This window comes from Phycodurus eques, chromosome 13 (assembly GCF_024500275.1).
Source record: "Phycodurus eques isolate BA_2022a chromosome 13, UOR_Pequ_1.1, whole genome shotgun sequence".
Lineage (NCBI taxonomy): Eukaryota > Metazoa > Chordata > Actinopteri > Syngnathiformes > Syngnathidae > Phycodurus > Phycodurus eques.
This window is the reverse complement of record NC_084537.1, coordinates 12,067,047-12,085,723: the sequence shown is the minus strand read 5'-3', so window position 1 is coordinate 12,085,723 and position 18,677 is coordinate 12,067,047. Positions and strand designations below refer to the sequence as shown.

The 18,677-nt window shown below is 39.3% G+C and overlaps 1 protein-coding gene across 1 annotated transcript; it reads left to right on the top strand.

Annotated features, from left to right (window-relative positions):
* The first annotated feature begins 5,825 nt into the window (after positions 1–5,825).
* cnn2 (calponin 2) lies at positions 5,826–18,231 on the top strand. The gene is made up of 7 exons (XM_061694137.1): positions 5,826–5,965; positions 9,671–9,792; positions 9,866–9,932; positions 10,720–10,857; positions 13,671–13,787; positions 16,229–16,375; positions 16,862–18,231. The coding sequence occupies exons 1-7, from the start codon at positions 5,912–5,914 to the stop codon at positions 17,159–17,161; spliced, it is 945 nt and encodes a 314-aa protein (XP_061550121.1). The 5' UTR covers positions 5,826–5,911; the 3' UTR covers positions 17,162–18,231.
* The last annotated feature ends 446 nt before the right edge of the window (positions 18,232–18,677 follow it).

Here is an 18,677-nt window from a genome sequence, read left to right as displayed (position 1 = left end):
ACCTTTTTTGCCCACTAGTGAGACAATTCAATTGTCTTAAAGTGGCATTTTCCACTACTGTATGACATTTATGTATACTAGTAGGGCAGCTTTAGCATGCTAGTAGGACAAGTACATGTTACCAGTGAGACAAAGCTGCACTAGTTGACATCTGTGTAGTGCTAGACAAGTGCTAAAGCTTAACTAGTTGAATTTTGTCACTCGTACCAACTAGTGCACAGCTTTGCCTCATTAGTAACAGTTACTAGTATGCAAAATGTGTCATACTGGTGATGACAAAGTACAAACTAGTACATGGGCCTTAAGATGGCTCACCAGTTAGGCAATTCAGCAATAATAGGACTATGGCGCATTAGTAGAACGACTGCCTTAATAGTAACTTTTCACTACTGACTGATATTTCTGAACACTACAAACAACTACATGTAACTAGCGAGTCAAAGCAGATGGGCATTTTGGTGCTACTAGTAGGGTTCAGGAGGCTAATAGCGCATGACACATGCCTATTAGATGAGCCTAATACCTGTAGTACAAGTGCAGCACAATAGGTTACAAGTAAGATTTAATTGCATAAAAGTAGGCCAAAAGTGGTAGGCAACTAGGATTAGGAAAAATGTCACTGGTCAGACAGAGTTGTTCTACAATTGTGTCCTTGTCGTTCTATTAGTGCTTTAAATTGTCTTACCGGTGAGGACAAGAACAGTACCAGTACACAAACTTTTGTAGGAGTTGCACAACTTTAGAGTTTTGTAAGTGGTCACTAATGTTATGAAAGTTTAGTTGATGTCGACTAGTTGCTGATGTCACTGATATTATTCAGTACAGTACAGTATTATATTTTTAAAAATCAGGGAAAATAGGGAATGCTTTGCAATCTATATTGATTAACAATTGACAGCTAATACAGCAAATTTAGGCAGTACTTAGGCAACATGAGTATCGACCCGACATGGGTAAAAGCTCTCCTGATGCATTTCCAGCAAGTGACATACATTTTACTTATTTATTTTTAATCCTCTTGCTCTGTGCGCTTGCCATTGATGCAGTCAGGTAACGGTTGCACAACTTGGGCAAACAACAAAAACCTGTTCTGGGCCCACGACAGCAGTGGGATCTGCATGCTGGGCATTTGTAGGGTTAGCAAATAATTACAAACCTCTTTGTGTGTGGAGGGATAATTCCCCGCTCTCCTACCACTTTGATAGTCTGGGCTGAAAAGTTGCTCAACTTGTGTTTTCGCCCCTTACTGGTATTCCCTCACTTACCAAAGCCGCACATTCAGAAATAGAAGACAAGACAGCTTAAGCACATTAGGGTGAGAGACTAATTTCATTCAGCACACTTATCTATTGCTGCAAGCAGCTGTGGCTCATCCTCAAGCCAAAATCACGTGACAGGCAACTGGTCGACATCACGCTCTAAATGTCCTTGTGGAGTAGTAAAGTCCACTACTCTATACACCCAAAGACAACAGTGAGTGACCTCACTGTCAACCCCCAAAGGGCAGGGGTGAAGGTGTCACAATCCACTGCTTGAAGAAGACTTCAAGAGAAGAAATATATAGGCCATACAACAAGATGCATACCAGTCATCAGCAAAAAGAATCGGAAGCCCAGATTGGATTTTGCAAATAAGTACAGAGATGAGCCACAAACGTTTTAGAACAAAGTTTTATGGACTGATGAGACGAAGATTAACCTCTACCAATGTGATGGAAAGGCCAAAGTATGGAGAAAGAAAGGATCTGCTTATGATCCAAAACACACAAGCTCATCTGTGAACCTTGGTGGAGGTCATGTCATGGTTTGGGCTTGCATGACTGCTTCTGGAACGGACTCACTAGTCTTTTATCATCTTGAATATAATTATAATTTAATATTTAATCTAGAATTTATTATCTTTTATTGATGATGTAACTCATGATGGTAGCATCAGAATGAATTCTTAAGTCTACAAAACCATTTTGTCTGGCAATTTACAGAAAAATGTATCCAAACTAATCAGGTGAAGCTTCACCATGCAACAAGACAATGACCCCAAAACACACTGCCAACACAACAAAGGACTTTATCAGGGGGAAAAAGTGGAATGTCTTAGAATGGCCAAGTAAATCACCGGACCTTAACCCAATACACCATGCATTTTACTTCCTGAAGAGGAGACTGAAGGGGGGAAAACCCCCCAGAACAAACAAGAACTGAAAGGCTGCAGTAAAGGCCTGGAAAAGCATTTCAAATGAAGAATGCAACAGTCTACTGAAGTCAATGGGTCGCAGGCTTGATGCAGTTATTGAAAGTAAGGGTTATGCCACCAAATATTAAATGTTATTCACTTAAAGTTAATTTAATAATTTCTGTTCCGATGTTTGCTCACTTGGAAGGTGGGTGGCTTCAAACAAAAGGTGCTCTGTCCTGAATTGTTTTACACATCTAGATGTAAATACAATGACATGAAAGCTGGAATTCTGAACTTTTTTCTCAAATTCATCATTTCATTTGAAACCCAAATGTCTTCAGTACACAACAAAAACAAAGGAATTTAAATTGTCGTTCCAATACTTTTGGAGTTAGTCCAGAACTGAATTTTTCAAGAAACAGGATATTCGTCTGTCTGTCTGTCCAGTGGCCAAACTAGAAAGAGTGATGGAATTCAACAATTAATTGGCACTATGGCCAATAAACTGTTCAATTCCTTTTATTGTTCTATTTTTATATTATTTATATATATATTTTTTATATCTATTTATCATATTATTGTATGTACAATATTATGGAGTGCTTTTTCCTCATTAAAATACAGATTACAACAATCTTTGTTGCTGTTTTTTTTTTTTTTGGGGGGGGGGGGGGGAAGAAACACAAGTATCTATAATTCTACTTAAATACAGAGTGTGACTAGTTTTGCCATCTCCAGAATGACAGCAGTAAGAAGATAAAGTTGCTTGCGTGTGTCACTCCCTGCTATTAGTCAATGAATTGACGTCGCCTCACAGACGCCAAGCAGGATGAGTCGTGATTTTCCCCCCAGGTGTTTACTCTGAATCAGGCCTGTGCGCACCTGGATGATGTCACCAGCGGCTGCATGTGTACATAAACAGCCTGACGTGCAGCTGTTAGTGAGGCTCAACTCAAGCCTCTTCACCAGTCACTTGTGTTTTGATGTGCGATTGTGCAACAAACACGCTGCTTTATTGGTTGATAAGAAGAGACCGTATTCTATTTCGTCATCTTGGGAAGTGTTTCCCAACCTTGATCGAGCCAGGGCACATATTTAATATCAGAAAAATCTCATGGCACACCGCCGAACAAAAGTGGATACACAGGTTGTCAAGTAACAAAGTGCCAATACTTTGGTATCTTATTTAAGTAGAAATTTTGTACTTTCCTGCAGTGTTTATTTCTCAGCCGACTTTTCACTTCTCCTCTTTACATGTTCACACAATTATGTCTACTTTCTACTCCTTACACTTAAAAAAAAAAAACAAGTCTCATTCGATTTCATTTTGGATAGTGTTCATTCCTGCTTGTCATTGTTCAAAAACACATACACAATCCATTGCACCTGCACATGACACTAATCAAGTAAAAAAATAAAAAATAAATCAAAGACAAATCATCGCACTAAGAGATAGAAAGCAGACGAATAGCGTAGCCCATAAGATGTCCTTGGCAGAGAACTCAAACCAAAAGTTCCAACCAGGTACCAGCAGCGAGAAGGGTTATAAGCCAGGAAGGCCAGCCAACCCTGGCCGTAACTGCAAGAACTTTTTCGAAATGGTTGAATGCCAAAACAACTTCTTTCAAATGCGCTGCAAACTGCGAACCAAAATACTGCCAGTGAATGGCTTTCAAGAACTCGCTGTTTTATTTGAAAAAGCATACTGAGGTCAGCTTTGCAATTATCAAAGGAGTAGAGAGGCTTTGGAGATTTTATAATCAACTTGAGCCAAATGTTATCCGAGTTTATATTGTTGCTATATGCAATACATAAGTTCATTGTGCAAAATTATAGTTTTTGTGATGATCACTTGGATTATTCTGTGTCACTTCTGAATATTCTCAACTGCTTCTGTTTGTTAATCTTATGCCCAGTTTTCAGCAAACAAGGGAGCGGCATGTTTTTTTCCCCCACGGGGGGATATTCGGGGGTGCTGTGGTTTCTTTAAAAAAAAAAAAAAAAATGCAATGTCCCCTTTTAAGAGAAACTGGACAATTGCAGAGAAGGTTATTTATTTTCTCTTTGCCAAATAATCAAAACGGGTATACAGTAGATCATTTCATGATGATACTGGTAGATGACAGAAACTTGTGTTTTAGATCGCGCCGCTAGGTATACCCGAATTTTATTTCTTAAAAATATATATATATATATATATATATATATATATATATATATATATATATATATATCCACACACACACACACACACACAGGTGGAACTTGTGGGTGAGTACTTCTAAACGGACAGACTGGGACCCAAATCTGGTTGGCAGAAGATATTATTTTATTTATTTTATTTTTTACAGCCATGTATATCAAATATTAGGTTGGGTTGTCTTTGAGTAGAACGACGTGTGACGTGACGTCATGGCTAAACGGCCGATTGTATACAATTGAACTTTTTACTTTTACCTAACTACAGGAGTTGAATTAGTACTTGTCCATTCACCAGTCTATTTTTGTACAAAAATATGTACTTCTACTTACGTACAGCGTGTGAGTACCTTTGGCCCCTCTGCTCGTGACGTGTGTAAAAGTAGCACACGGTGTGTACTTTGGTAGTTTGGGATGCGGCGCCGACATTACGTCAGCTCAGTAGCTCGCCGCGCTTCGTTTCTTACATCAGTGAGTCAAGTTCGTGAGACCTATAAAAAAAAAAAAAAAAAAAGTGTCCACTGCTCGTCTGGTATGCAGGGAGAGACCCCCACCGCACTCCCACCCTTCAGGAATTCGGGAAGTTTCCTTCCATATATGGACTTTTTCATATCAATCGGCACCTAACGAATAAAAGACGAGAGGAGGAGTCTGGGATCGATTGACAAAGAGGATGTGCTCATGCGAGATGGTTACCGGTTCATCACGTTTGTATGGGTCTATTGTTGTGTGAATTGTACGGAGCCCCAGACATGACAAAAAGATGTGGCCAAACTACAGCTATAACGTGTGCACGAAATGCTAATTTGTGGCCACGAAATATTCCCATAATTGTCTTGGACGTCTTTGTAGACAAATGGAGTGCAACTTCGCTAGGAACTGCAACACGCTATCTACCAGGTAAAGGACAGCATGTATTGCAGTTCCTGGGTAAGGTTAATACCATTCCTGGACAGTTTGGTCAGCAAATCGAGCATGGTAAGGTAGAGCAGGCACGCTCAATTGTATTACCAAACTGTCCATGAATATTAATACTATATTATTTGATTGTATTTTGGATACACATTATACCTCATTCTTGGCCACAATTGAGCATTTTATGCACGTTTTGTCTGTAATCTGGCCCCCAATATATTCCCCCCAACCCATGTCGTATCTTGGGCTAGAAGTACTGTATACAAACCCCAAACCTGATAACAACCAACTGGCACTGATAGGTGTACACAGCACCACGTGTTAAAGTACTGGCTTTAATGTTGGTAACAATTTGGTGCCCACGCACATTGCTGGCAGGACTTTCTCGACATAGGTTACGACTTTGAGTACACGTGTAGGAGGGAATACGCTTGTGTGTACAAGTCACACTCTTTGGACGAAACCGTCAGCGCTTTCTAATAGGCGGCCGTCAAAGGGGAAAGGAAGTATTTAGTCCAACCTCCGGCCACGGGCAATTTATTTTCCGCACTTTTTTTCCCCCAAAACTCCAAACGACTCGTTTTTTTTTTTTGGCTCAGTTTGACACATCTAAACTCTCACAATGAGCTTCAACAAAGGTCCCGCTTACGGTTTAACCGCGGAAGTAAGAAACAAGGTACGTAATGTTAGTTTTTTGTTTGTTTTTTTTTTGCAAAAAAAAAAACCCTAAAACTGTCAGCTAGTTAGTTGAACGTTTTTGCGCTTCTTCCAGTCGCTGTTGCATTTTTCTCTGTAGCGAATCTGCGGATCCTCCATTTTGATGCGCCTCTTTAGTTGAGGTGGATGGCGTTAAAAAGGTTTTCGAAAATAAAAATGTAACTTCCTCAAATGGATGCGTGAAAAAGTAGCATAAAATGTGTTGATCAGTTTGATATTGCCGTAATCATAAAAGTATTCGTGAAGAATTGTTATTTTTTTCAAATGTATTTAAAAAAAAAAATTTTTTTAAATAAAGTATCGCAGTCGTGTGTGTGTGTACAAAGCATACTCTGGGCGTTGTCCTTCTGGCAAAGAAGTGTCGTTGTGGCATATTTAAAATCACTTTCGAGCATTTTCTATCCTGTTTGCACGTCCGCATTGTGACCCACATTAGCGCATAATGCAATTCGGCCATTAGACCTGGCCAATCATCCTCATTGTACTCCTTCAAAAGTATCTCTTAATGCAAAATTCTACCACTTTCTGGGTCAAAGTCGCGATCTGAACCTTTGTTGCTGAAGTCCGTCCTTTACGACTCCCCCCCGCCCCCCCCCCCCCCCCTTTTAAAGTTTTATTTTTTTATTTTTTTTTGCTATGGCGATGCATTTCAATGAGGGCCCCGTGTGGAATGTTGTCTCCTAAATGACCTTGCTTGTGGAAACTTCTGGAGAGAAGTGGTGTGTTTGTGTGGGGAAAGTGTGCAAGTCTCCCCCTGAGCATCCGGATCCACTTAACATACCACAGCATATGGGGGAGATAATATTTCTTTACTGCAATAAGTTCTTCCAGCATAGTTCTGTTTACTTTATTGTACGGCATTGAAATACTAACACTATACTCCTGTGATTATTATAGATAGATTGAAACATATAAATAGTCGAGTAGATTGATGAGTACAGCAGTAGATACAATTGATACAGTATATACGATGAATTGATTTAGTAGCTACAATAGATACAATAGCTGGATAGACCCATAGCTCGATAGATAGATTTTTAAATGCATTCTAAATGTATTTGAGCACAAAAAAACATTGCAAGCATAAAAAAATACTTTACATATAGTAGTCACAGTGTTAGATATGTGTCTTTAAGAGGCGGAGCCGGGTGGGGTGACATCTGCATGTGAGTGTCCTGGTGTACGCTGTGTAGGGTTGGGAATTGAGAACCGATTGAAACCGGGACTAATGGTCCGGTTCTCCCGGAACCGTTCAAATTAAAAAAATTTGGCTCCTTGTTTCGAGATCCAGTCCTCCGGCCGCGAAGAAGTAGTGGCGAAAAGCAACAAAGAAACGGGGTAAACCAACGAAGAAGAACGGGCACAATGGCGTGCTTGTACCCAACGGCAGTGGCGGCGACCAAACGTGTGTCTTAACTTTGTTAAAAGGAATGACCAGTTGCCTCAGTGCAACACTTGGAATAAGATTATATTGTGCAAAGGAGTTATTCCCGATGTGCAGCGTCTGACGCGCTCCGAGCCTCAGCCTACAGTGTGCGGAGCTTCAGTGAAATCAACTCTCAGTCAACTGTGTGTGAAACAATAAAATGCATCTATGCCAACATTGAGACAGCTAACAAGGTAAACGGTTGCTTGCATTTTTGCAATGATGGTTTTTTGCGTTTATTTTAGTCTTCAAACCAATGTAAGCGGCGATGACAAAAAAAAAAAAAACCCAAAAAACGCTTAACATTGGGCTAAAACTGCACGTCAACTGCAAACTTGACATAAACGTTGTCTCACAGTATCACAAACACTAACCTTGTGCCTCATCGGTGGGTAGGGAAAGGAATCAGCATTTTAGAAAAAAAATAAAAATAAAAAAATAAATCACCAGTGTGTGACGTTACTTTTTGTGCCAAAATGCTGAGTTCCGATGCGTACCCTTCAAAATAAAAGGCTACAAGCTTAAAACAAGAAGTCAAGTTAAAACTTGCACATATAAACCATTTGACGTGTTGAAACAGAATACAGGGGCAGCATTGTTAAAGTAGTTATTTTAAATAATAAATAAAAATAACTATTTTAACAATGCTGTCAGTGAAGTCAACTGGGTGAGTGAAAACAATAAAATAAAACTGTTAAAATAACTATTTTAACAATTCTATATTTAACTTTTAGCTGAAACATTAATTAATGAATATTAAGTCAATTGGGTTGGTTCCACACTCATTGCCTTTTAGTTCATAGGTTTGATATTGGTACTGGTTATAAAGAACGTCGAGTCAAATGTTCATTTTAGTCTATGCTGTGGGCTGCTGAGAAAATGGATGTTCATAATTTGGACCCCCTTTATTTACACCGTGCAAACCTGTTTGACCTAGCCCCCTAAAAGAATCTGAATCGAGAATTGTTTGGAACCGGAATCGGAACCGAAATCGCTCAGATTCAAATGATGCCCAACCCTAATGCTGTGGCTGACAGCAGCTGGTGTGTGAGTGTGCGCATTGCATTTGTGTGTTTTACTACACTCCTTGAACTCACCATCACCTGCTTATAGATTGATCGATGGACAAGAGATAGACGGTAGATACTTTATTCAACCAAAAGGGAAATTCACTTACACCACCCATGTGCATTTGTGCTTGTTTATATAGGAGAAAATGAAACGTGTCTCCTCCCCAAATATGCACAGACACAAAGACATTTTAAAACTACATGCAACCTGAAGGGTGGAGGCCTGTAGATGCTGACTTTGGTATTACCTGCCATCAATGACGTAGCAGTTGCGCTGTAAAATGCCAGGAATTCAACTCCTCTGTACTCCCTCTCTGTTTTGTTTTTGTTTTGTTAAAGCCACTCTTGACAAGTTTCCAATGGCATCAAAATGCTATTAGGAGCCACGTTGAGCCACACTGCTGCGGGTCGCATTCCTCGCATTCAACGTGTCTCTGGAAATCACGTCTGTGAGGCTCCTTGAGGGCAATTCAAATTTCTTTCATGGGGATTACTGAATTAAGAGAATGTAATTCAGGCATTCCTGAACGGTCTCCTCTGGAAGGTAAAAGCTGGCAAAATGTGTGCGTCTGTGGTTATTTTATGTCTCACACTTATGTCTCCTTTTGGACTCTGAGGGAAATTGACAGCTTGTTCTTATCCTTCACTATAGATGTGGGGGTGGGAAGAAGAGAAGGATACCTGTTCTACTTTTCTAATGCTGCTTTTGAATGACTCCCTTCAGAGTTGACTCAACACGTCCTTGAAGCCTGAAACGCTTTTAACTTGCTAGAAAAACACAACCTTGTGCACACTCCCCTCCTTCCTTTACTTTGGGGAGAGTTTAGCTATTTAGTAAACAGGATATCCTTTCTTGTGTGTGGGGGTGTGTGTTCAGTCATAGTCACCTTTTTATTTAAGAGTGTAAAACGAGACAAAAAGCACTGTGTAGACATACTGTAGCTCAGGAAAATAGAAATTGAGGTGGTGAATGTGGACCACAATATGCAGTCATAATAAACCTAACAAACAAGATATGTTGTTATCACACTTTTAGTCCGTCAAATGCGTCTTTATGACTTGGCCTTGTCTTCGCGAATGAACTTGGTGACGACGACTATTTTTAAATTGGGGGTGAAATCACTTCCCAAGGAATTCTAATGACCTCCCGACCCGTCTTCCTGAACAGATTGCACTGAAATACGACCTCCAGAAGGAGGAGGAGCTGAGGATCTGGATCGAGGACCTGACCGGCGCCTCCATTGGCCCTGACTTCCACAATGGCCTCAAAAATGGAGTCATCTTGTGCCAGTAAGTAGAGATGACGAAACCTCCCTTGTCATCGTCCTTTGAGACACTTTAAATATTTTTTTCTCTCTCTGAGGCTTGTCAACAAACTCCGGCCAGGTTCTGTGAAAACGATCAACCATTCGTCACTCAACTGGCACCAGGTGAGTGGGACGATGATGCATTGTCACATTAATGAGGGTGTGGTGATGTTAATTGGGTAATCGCATTGATTGCGTCCTCTTGTGATACTTGGAAATAGCGACGAGCAACTTTGTACTAGGTACTCCTTGGTTTGAGGGGGGAAAAAAAGAAAAGTGAATTCATAGTCTGTTTGTATTTTTAATGTGTGTGTGTGTGTGTGTGTGTGTGTGTGGGGGGGGGGGGGGGGGGTTAGCTAAGAGAGAATGGTAAGTGAACCCAAAAAGAGGTTAAATAATAACAATCTAATAATTCCACTTACAAATTATTTCAATTACAAATGTTTATTTTTACAATTGATGTCTACAATGTCACGAACACGATTTAGTTAGCATAATTTACATAGTTAACGTAAGCTTTTCTTGTGAAAGACAAAGCACACGGCTTCCAGTAGTGGATGGTAACTGACTGAGCGATTGACACTGTAACTTTCTTAAATTAACATGATGTAAATCACTCTACTAATGCATTCTTGTGCAAGAAGTAAGAAGGCACTTACAGTGTACTTGTACAGTATGTCCCAACCCACTTTGTCATTGACGCACACACCTACTGTGACGTCACTGGCACTAACCATCTGCACGCATGTGAACTGGACTGTTCCAATATACAATTGAACAGACATTTAATAAACCTAGATTACACAACACTAGACAATTCGAAGCGACTGCTGAGAGGTCAGTGGGCTCCCTTTTTTTTAAACTTCATAACCCTCGGCACTAATCTTCATTTGGTTCATTTCGATTTTAGCTAGAGAACTTGACCAACTTCATCACAGCGATCAAAGCGTATGGCCTGAAGCCCCATGACACCTTTGAGGCCAACGACGTGTTTGAGAACGGCAACAAGACGCAGCTACAGACCACGCTGCTGGCGCTGGCGAGCATGGTAAGTGATGTGCTGTTGTCTGGTGACATTGTGAAATGCTGTGTCACTGCCACATGTTGTAGGGCATGTATGAATGTTCTGTCATGCCGAACAGCTCCATGAAATACAGAGGCTGTGTTCGGAATCATTCATTCCCTATGTTCTAATCCAGACCTGGGCATTTTAAGGCCTGCGGGCCACATCCGGCCCGCCTTATGTCCCTCAGAATACATTCGGGCAAGTATATATTTGTATTTATTGTACACTCAATTTTCAAAATACTTTTATTTTGAAAAGCCAGATGTGCCAAGTGCTCACTGCAGGCGGTAACAAGTGATGCTGGTCACACTTGTATGCAGGCTATCCCATTAATAATGTCAGCTCGCGTTCAAAAAAAGAAAAGTTGATGCTGAATGCCGCGTTATCAACAAGACGTGGGCTGCTTAATATTTTTTTGACTGAAGTCCAAGGTAAAGCTGTGCGGTTAGTTTGTGGCACATATAATTGTGTTCAAGGACTATAATCTGAATTGCCACTATGTCACCAAACACGAGGGAAAATACAAGAATTGGATTGACTCAGCGTGTGGCCAAAGGAGTCAAAGGCTTTGCTAGCCAAGCTGCAAACAAGGCAAGGACTTTTCAAAAAACTTTTCACATCCAGAGAAGCAGCTGTCAAGACAAGACAAGACATATCTCACAGAATCACCCAAAAAAAGTAAATAATTTTTTTGACAGCAAGTTTGCGGGAAATGTTGAGTTTAGTCATTCAGCCAGATTTGAAGGCAGTTGTTCAAGCCCACGACAGACTGGATTTTTCTCACTGAATGATGAGAAAATGCTCTTAAAACCACTTACTGTCTTTTTGCACACCTGATTTTTCTTACTAAATATTGTGAACAAGTTTTGGAAATGTTTTCTGAAAACTTTAAAACCTATTTTTCTTTTTATATAATTGATCACTTATCTTTCATTTACTGCAAAACACCTCAGTATTTATGAAGATGAACAAGTTAGAAATAAAGTGAAACTGTGACGCAACGGTTGTTGTTGTTTTGAACTGCATATTACTTCTATTGTATTATTTCCCTCTTTCATCTAAACCATAATTCAAATATTCAGAGAATATTCTGATTCTTCTCTTTAGCAGTAGCAGGTAATGAGGAAAAAAGTTTAAATTTTTGTTGGTCCAGGTCTCCATTACAGTTCAGATTTTGCATGTGGCCCCCAGTTGAAAATAATTACCAAGGCCTGTTCTAATTACTATCTGAAGATTTTTATATAGTAGACTATCCAGTTCACTAAAAATCCCTATATAGTGATTAGAGTGTAGAGAATAATTCCAACTCATTCCCTACTCCATAGATGTCAAACTCAAGGCCCGGCCGGGGGGAAGGTGAGGCCCGCCACATCATTTTATGTGGCCCGCGAATGCAAATCATACTCGTCAACTTCTGTGATTTTTGCTAAAATCTGTACCCAAATTCCAAATTGTCACAATAATGTTGAGATACTGCATTTTTCTGTTACCAAACCCTTCATCTACATTAACTTAAACAATACATGAACAATTATCCTTGTCTTCTGACTAGTTATCCCTCAAATTGTTGTGTAATGGTAATAATATGCTTTGGTGATGATTAAACATTTATATGGTTTCACTGTTCCAACGGCCCTCTAAGGTAAATCATAACTACAATGTGGCCCAAGACAAAAACGTTTGACACCAATGCCCTACACCCTAATCACTACAGTATATATGGATTTTTATACAGTGGACTATATAGTTCACTCATCAGTCAAATGAAAAATAGCTTTTGAGCATTACTCAAGCACCCTGTAAATTACAGCATTCCTGTCGCATGATTACAATTTACTGGATCAACATCAGTTGGTGAACCCTCTCAATAAATATTGAAAAAAGTTATTAATTATAATATGACATTAAACCCCAGTTATCGGTTGGGATATGTTCCAGATGCACCCGCAGTAGGGGAAAAGCCGCAATATAGAGAGACTATATAGTTTTTTGTTTTGTTATAGTTATCCCTCCAGGCACAGTTTAAACACATTCAAACTTATGAATGAAACACTTATTAAACCACACTTTTTGAAGTATTCCTTTGTACTCATGCTCCCGCTCGCAGTTATCCCAATAAGAGGCAAAGCATGCTTGCGTCATGCTGTGCGTCTTACCCAATTAAAGTTCACTGGAAAACTGACTCATAAAACAAGAGGATTAAACAACCCCCAATTCCAGTGAAGTTTGGATGTTGTGTAAAAAGGAAATAAAAACAGAATACGAAGATTTGAAAATCCTTTTCAATCTATATTCCATTGAATACACTACAAAGACAAGATATTTCACGTTCAAACTGATAAGCTTTTTTCTTTCATCTATCAAATACCCATTTTGAATTTAATGCCTGCAACACATTGTAAAAAAGCTGGGACAGGGGCATGTTTACCACTTTGTAACATCATCTTTGCTTTGAACAACACTCATTTGAGAACTAAGGACACTAACTGTTGAAGCTTTGTAGGTGGAATTCTCTATGATAGCTCTCGCTGCTCCCCTCATCAGTCTGCCATTTCTTTCCTTTGAATTTTCTGTATTGGCACAATGCATCATGGGATATATTGCTTTTCTTGAAAATTGGTTGGTCACTACTTTTCAAGATGTATTGTGGGATGTATTGATGGGAGTATAAAGGGGATAACCTAAGTATACTCGGTACACCTTGAAACAGCAATACAAAATGGCAAGTGATTGCAAAAACTGCCAGAGTGATAGCTTGCAGAGTGATGCACTGAAACCTTGGACTCTTTGTGCAGGCCAAGACCAATGGCTCCCAGTCGCGGGTCGACATTGGCGTAAAATATGCAGACAAGCAGAAGAGGACATTTGATGAGGAGAAGATGAGGGCTGGACAGTGTGTTATTGGCCTCCAGGTACACATCACTCAGTAACTCATCATATTGTCTGTTATTTTTGCCCTCTTTAAGTTTTTATTTTTCTGCATTTTTCCCCACTTTAAGTTCGCCAAACAAAACAAATCTAAATATCAGACACAGATGACCCAAATAATCATAAAATACAGTTTTTAAATGTTTTTTTTTTAATATATTAAGGAAACAAATTATTCCAAGCTACCGGCCCCGTGTGACAAAGTAATCCTGACCTCAACCCTGTAGAACACTTTTGGATGAATTAGAGCGCAGCCTAGGAGCCAGGCCTTCTCATCAGAATCATCAGTGTGTAACCTCACAAATGGTCATGAATTCCCATGAACTCACTCCTCAACCTTTGTTTTTGTTTGTTTGAGGTGGTCATCCCAAACAAAGGATCCTGGTAAATTTGTGCATCAGCTAAATCAGTGATTCCCATCCACGTGTGGGAAATTATCCAATTTCACTTTATTGGTCTCAAAAGTATTATTTACTGCACATAATGCATCTTTGTTCATCCATCAATGCTTGTGAAGTATAGTGACAGGCAGAACAATTATATTCAGTTCCATGAGATGGCAGAAGGTACAATTAACCTGTGTATCGACCTGTTGCTATTCATATAACAGAATACTAGCTTTGTTTTCAACTAAACGGGCCCACATTTTCCACTAATGACCTATGTGAGTAAATTGAGACGAGATCACCATTATTTTAGTATATATACTTTTAGAACACTATTTTGTGGGGTGCCATGAAATTTTTCTCATGTAAATTATGTGCCTTGGTTCATTAAAGGTTTGGAAACACTGATCTAGATCATTCTAATCAATTATAAATTCAGGACATTGTATATACCTGTATTGAGTGTATTAATCATTTTGAACATGAAAATTACGGCACGGTGGATGATTGGTTAGCGCATCTGCCTCACAGTTCTGAGGACCGGGGTTCAAATCCCGGACCCGCCTGTGTGGAGTTTGCATGTTCTCCCCGTGCCTGCGTGGGTTTTCTCCGGGTACTCCGGTTTCCTTCCACATCACAAAAACATGCAGGGTAGGTTAATTGAAGACTCTAAATTGCCCGTATGAATGAATGTGAGTGCGAATGGTTGTTCGTTTATATGTGCCCTGCGATTGGCTGGCGACCAGTTCGGGGTGTACCCAGCCTCTCGTCCGGAGATAGCTGGGTTAGGCTCCAGCACGCCCGCGACCCGAGTGAGGAGAAGCTGAACGGAAGCTGAATGAATGAATGTTCAAATCATTTATTTATCCAAATAAAAACAATTTAAAATCAGCAAATGTTTTCATATCATTTAACACAACGCTATTCTTAAAATAGAATTTCACTAACTCAACATTTAGATTACATTTGATAGACTTAATTCTGCAAGTGGAAATTAAATCACAGCTGAGCAGCAATAGTCACACAACACACTTAACAGAAAATGTTTACACACTTAACATTATACACATTTTGACCACTTGCACAATACTGATATCCGATACAAAAGTCGTATAAAAAATGCTGCCTTTACAAAGATGAATTGACACTGTCAGCCTCCATCAACATATTCATTGTTGTCGTTTAGTGATGTAGAACTGTACTGCATCACCCTGAGAGCTGGCAGTTTTTTTACTCATGTAATTACTTGGTCTAACCAAAATGTTAGAAAAGAGCTATTGTATAATAACACAGTTCTACATCACTTTAAACTACAACCATAATAATACACACAATACTAAATAATTAAAGTATCATTTAATGTGAATTTAAGTGGAAGTTCTTATGTTATATTCACTGAGATGGAAAAACTTGTCATATTATCACATGGGTGGGTAAAAATAACAACTGCACTAAGTCAAGGCTGTAAAATGTTCCCTGTGGAATATGGTGTATATATGGCTACATGGGTGAAACTGTTGTGAACGCACAGTTTGTCATGATCTCATGTCACCACATACTTGTCTGTCAAAGCTGCTCATTGTTCTGCTTCTTAAGTCTCTCTGTTGGTGTTATTGTTGCTATGGTCACAAAGAAACGTGAGATGAAGAAGGACTCTCTGAATTTGACGTGTTGTGATCCCTGACATTTTTACAGGGGGGAATGCCTTCCAGGGGGTGTTTTTATACTGTAAATTCGTGTTTCCAAACCTTTGAGTCATGTCACGTATTTTACATGAGAAAAATCTCACTGCATACAAAACGAATGTCACAAAAAGTACAGACAGCAATATATTGAACTAATGATGAGGTTGTTGTGTAAGAGCATTTGTTCTTCCTGTCACTGGCCTACCTTGATGAACAAAGATAATATTGTAGTAAGTAAATATTATTATTATTATTATTATTATTATTATTTATCTCCTCTGGAAGACTGGCATAGAACCAAGAATGGAACCTGAGATTTGTGTGTGTGTTTTTTTGTGTGTTTGTCCTTTTTAGATGGGGACCAACAAGTGTGCCAGCCAGGCAGGTATGAATGCGTATGGCACCAGGAGGCATTTGTATGACCCCAAAAGTCAAATGCTGGCACCCATGGACAATTCCACCATCAGTCTGCAAATGGGTACCAACAAGGGGGCAAGCCAGGTACATGAAAATACAGAGGCGGGACATGCATTTTATACCTGGGCCTTCGGTGGGGACCCTCTTAATACCACCACTATCGCGTTACAATTATGGAAAACCTCAATAGTATACAAAGGACGCAATATAACCGTACACAACTGTGCCACATAAATCTCGAGCAGTTCACAATCAATCTTTATACCAAACAATTAATTTAATGACTCTTGTGACGGGAGAAAAACCACCACTGTGAAGATAGTCCCAATTAGTCATAAAACGAGGATTATAGGGCTGCAAGTGGAAATCCTCCTCAGGGCTGTCATTCCTCTGCCGTGAGCTAACTTGTTGACTCTTGTATGAGGGGATGTGCGGTTTTTTATTTTAAATTTGTTTTTATGAAGCACACACTTGTCATCGGGGAGCAACCCCATCAAGGGAATGGAAAAAAAAAAAAAAAAAAAAAGTACACTGTTGTTCTTGAAAGCTTACTGATGCGTTTCTTTTCAGGCCGGAATGACCGCGCCAGGGACAAGACGCATGATTTATGACCATAAACTGGGAACGGATAAGTGCGACAACAGCACTATGTCCCTCCAGATGGGCTACAGACAGGGAGCCAATCAGAGTGGCCAGAACTTCGGCTTGGGCCGGCAGATCTACGACGCCAAGTACTGTTCCAAAGGCGGCGAAGTCATGGATGAAACTGATGGAGCAAGTGGAGCCTACATCCCAGACTACCAAGATGAGGGTTACCAGGGTTACCAAGAGGAGGAGCAGGTCTACAGAGAGGATGGGACTGATTATTAAAGAGATGGGAAAGAAGAAAAAGAAATTTGGCAAAGGGGGAAGAGAGATTGTGTAAACCGAGGCATGCCCTGCAAAAAAGAAAAAACAAAAAAAAAACTTAAGGCAGATGTTTTAGTTTTATATCCAAAGGATGTCACACTGTCTGTGATTTGTCCTTATAGTATTTGATGAAATGTTCTCTTACCCCCGTGTTTGGTACACATATCAAAATGAACTGTATTTGTGTGATTTTAGTTTAGTGTTTTTTTTTTGTATCTGGAAAGTGACTACAAAAGTCAAGTCATTTGACTCCTTGTATGTAGTTTTGTATCCCAGGGAGCTTTTTGATGTGCCAAATTTCCTTTTCGTCAGTGTATCATTAACATCTTAGTCACGTTTAGGGAGATTTTTAAGGGAACCATATTTTTCTTGAAATGTGTACTTCAGATTAAAACACCCTTTCATCTATCAAAACTAAATTCCAGGTGTCATTTTAGACAGCAGTTTTGATTTTACATGCAAATGAGGGATTTTGATCAGTTCGTTTTCTTACAGTAGAGTATACATTTCCATTGACTACATATCCAGTCCAACTTGTTTGACAAATGAAGGGGGGTGGGGATTGAACATTACTCAATCCATTTTTTTAACATTCCAAGTATGAATACTGGATATTCTTATATCAAGTGAATCATTCCTTTTACATTTGTTGATGTGAAAACCAATCACTCAATTATTTTTTATTTATATGTAGTCGTGAATTGAGGGGGAGGGGGGCTGGTTTATTTTTTACCATGACTCTTGAATAACATTTACATATAGTACTATGCTCGTTTTGTTTTCCCTTTGGAGTGATCTTTACTGATAGCAAAACAATTTGATCCATAAAGTTACCTGCTAGTTTGTCATGTACACATAGAAAAAAAAAAACTATCACCGCTCTTAATTGGATTTTGTTTTGGTTTGTCTGTTTGAGCGAATGAGCATCATCATCCCTGTTGAGTTATGATGCTTTAGTGGTATCTACATGTACAGAATAAATTGGCAAGTGTAGTTTTTGTTTATGCAGTGTAATAAATGTGTATTCATTATCTGATGTGGTTTGGTGTATTTAGTGATGATAGTCTTTTGTGTACAGTAGTTAAAAGTCCTGACTTGTAAAACTAATGCATACTATAGGGGAAGTTACCATATTTGTCAGAGGTGGCCACCAAGTCATTTTTGGTTATTGTTTTTGCACGCACTACGTTACAGCTATACTGTAAAATGTCTGACGCAATGCAGATTATAGTTAAAACAAGTAATTTTTAGCCATCACCACTATGGTAATATTGAAATGTTCACCATACGTAAGATGTCATTGTTTTAAGGACTTGAGATTTGGAACCAGGGGGTCACAAATCTTTTGGACCGTTACCCATTGAAAATAAATTTCAAAAGTATTGACTATAATAGAAAAATATAATAGGCAATTTGAATATTACTTAAATACAGGTATGTGACGTCATCTCATTGTCACAACAGCAATATTAACACA

What these genes read in the sequence shown, in the direction of transcription:
- cnn2 (XM_061694137.1), top strand. Translation starts at nt 5,912, where the DNA reads ATGAGCTTCAACAAAGGTCCCGCTTACGGTTTAACCGCGGAAGTAAGA. An exon ending in CCGCGGAAGTAAGAAACAAG is followed by an intron (nt 5,966 to 9,670) that starts GTACGTAATGTT and finishes CTTCCTGAACAG; the next exon opens with ATTGCACTGAAATACGACCT. An exon ending in AGTGTGTTATTGGCCTCCAG is followed by an intron (nt 13,788 to 16,228) that starts GTACACATCACT and finishes TGTCCTTTTTAG; the next exon opens with ATGGGGACCAACAAGTGTGC.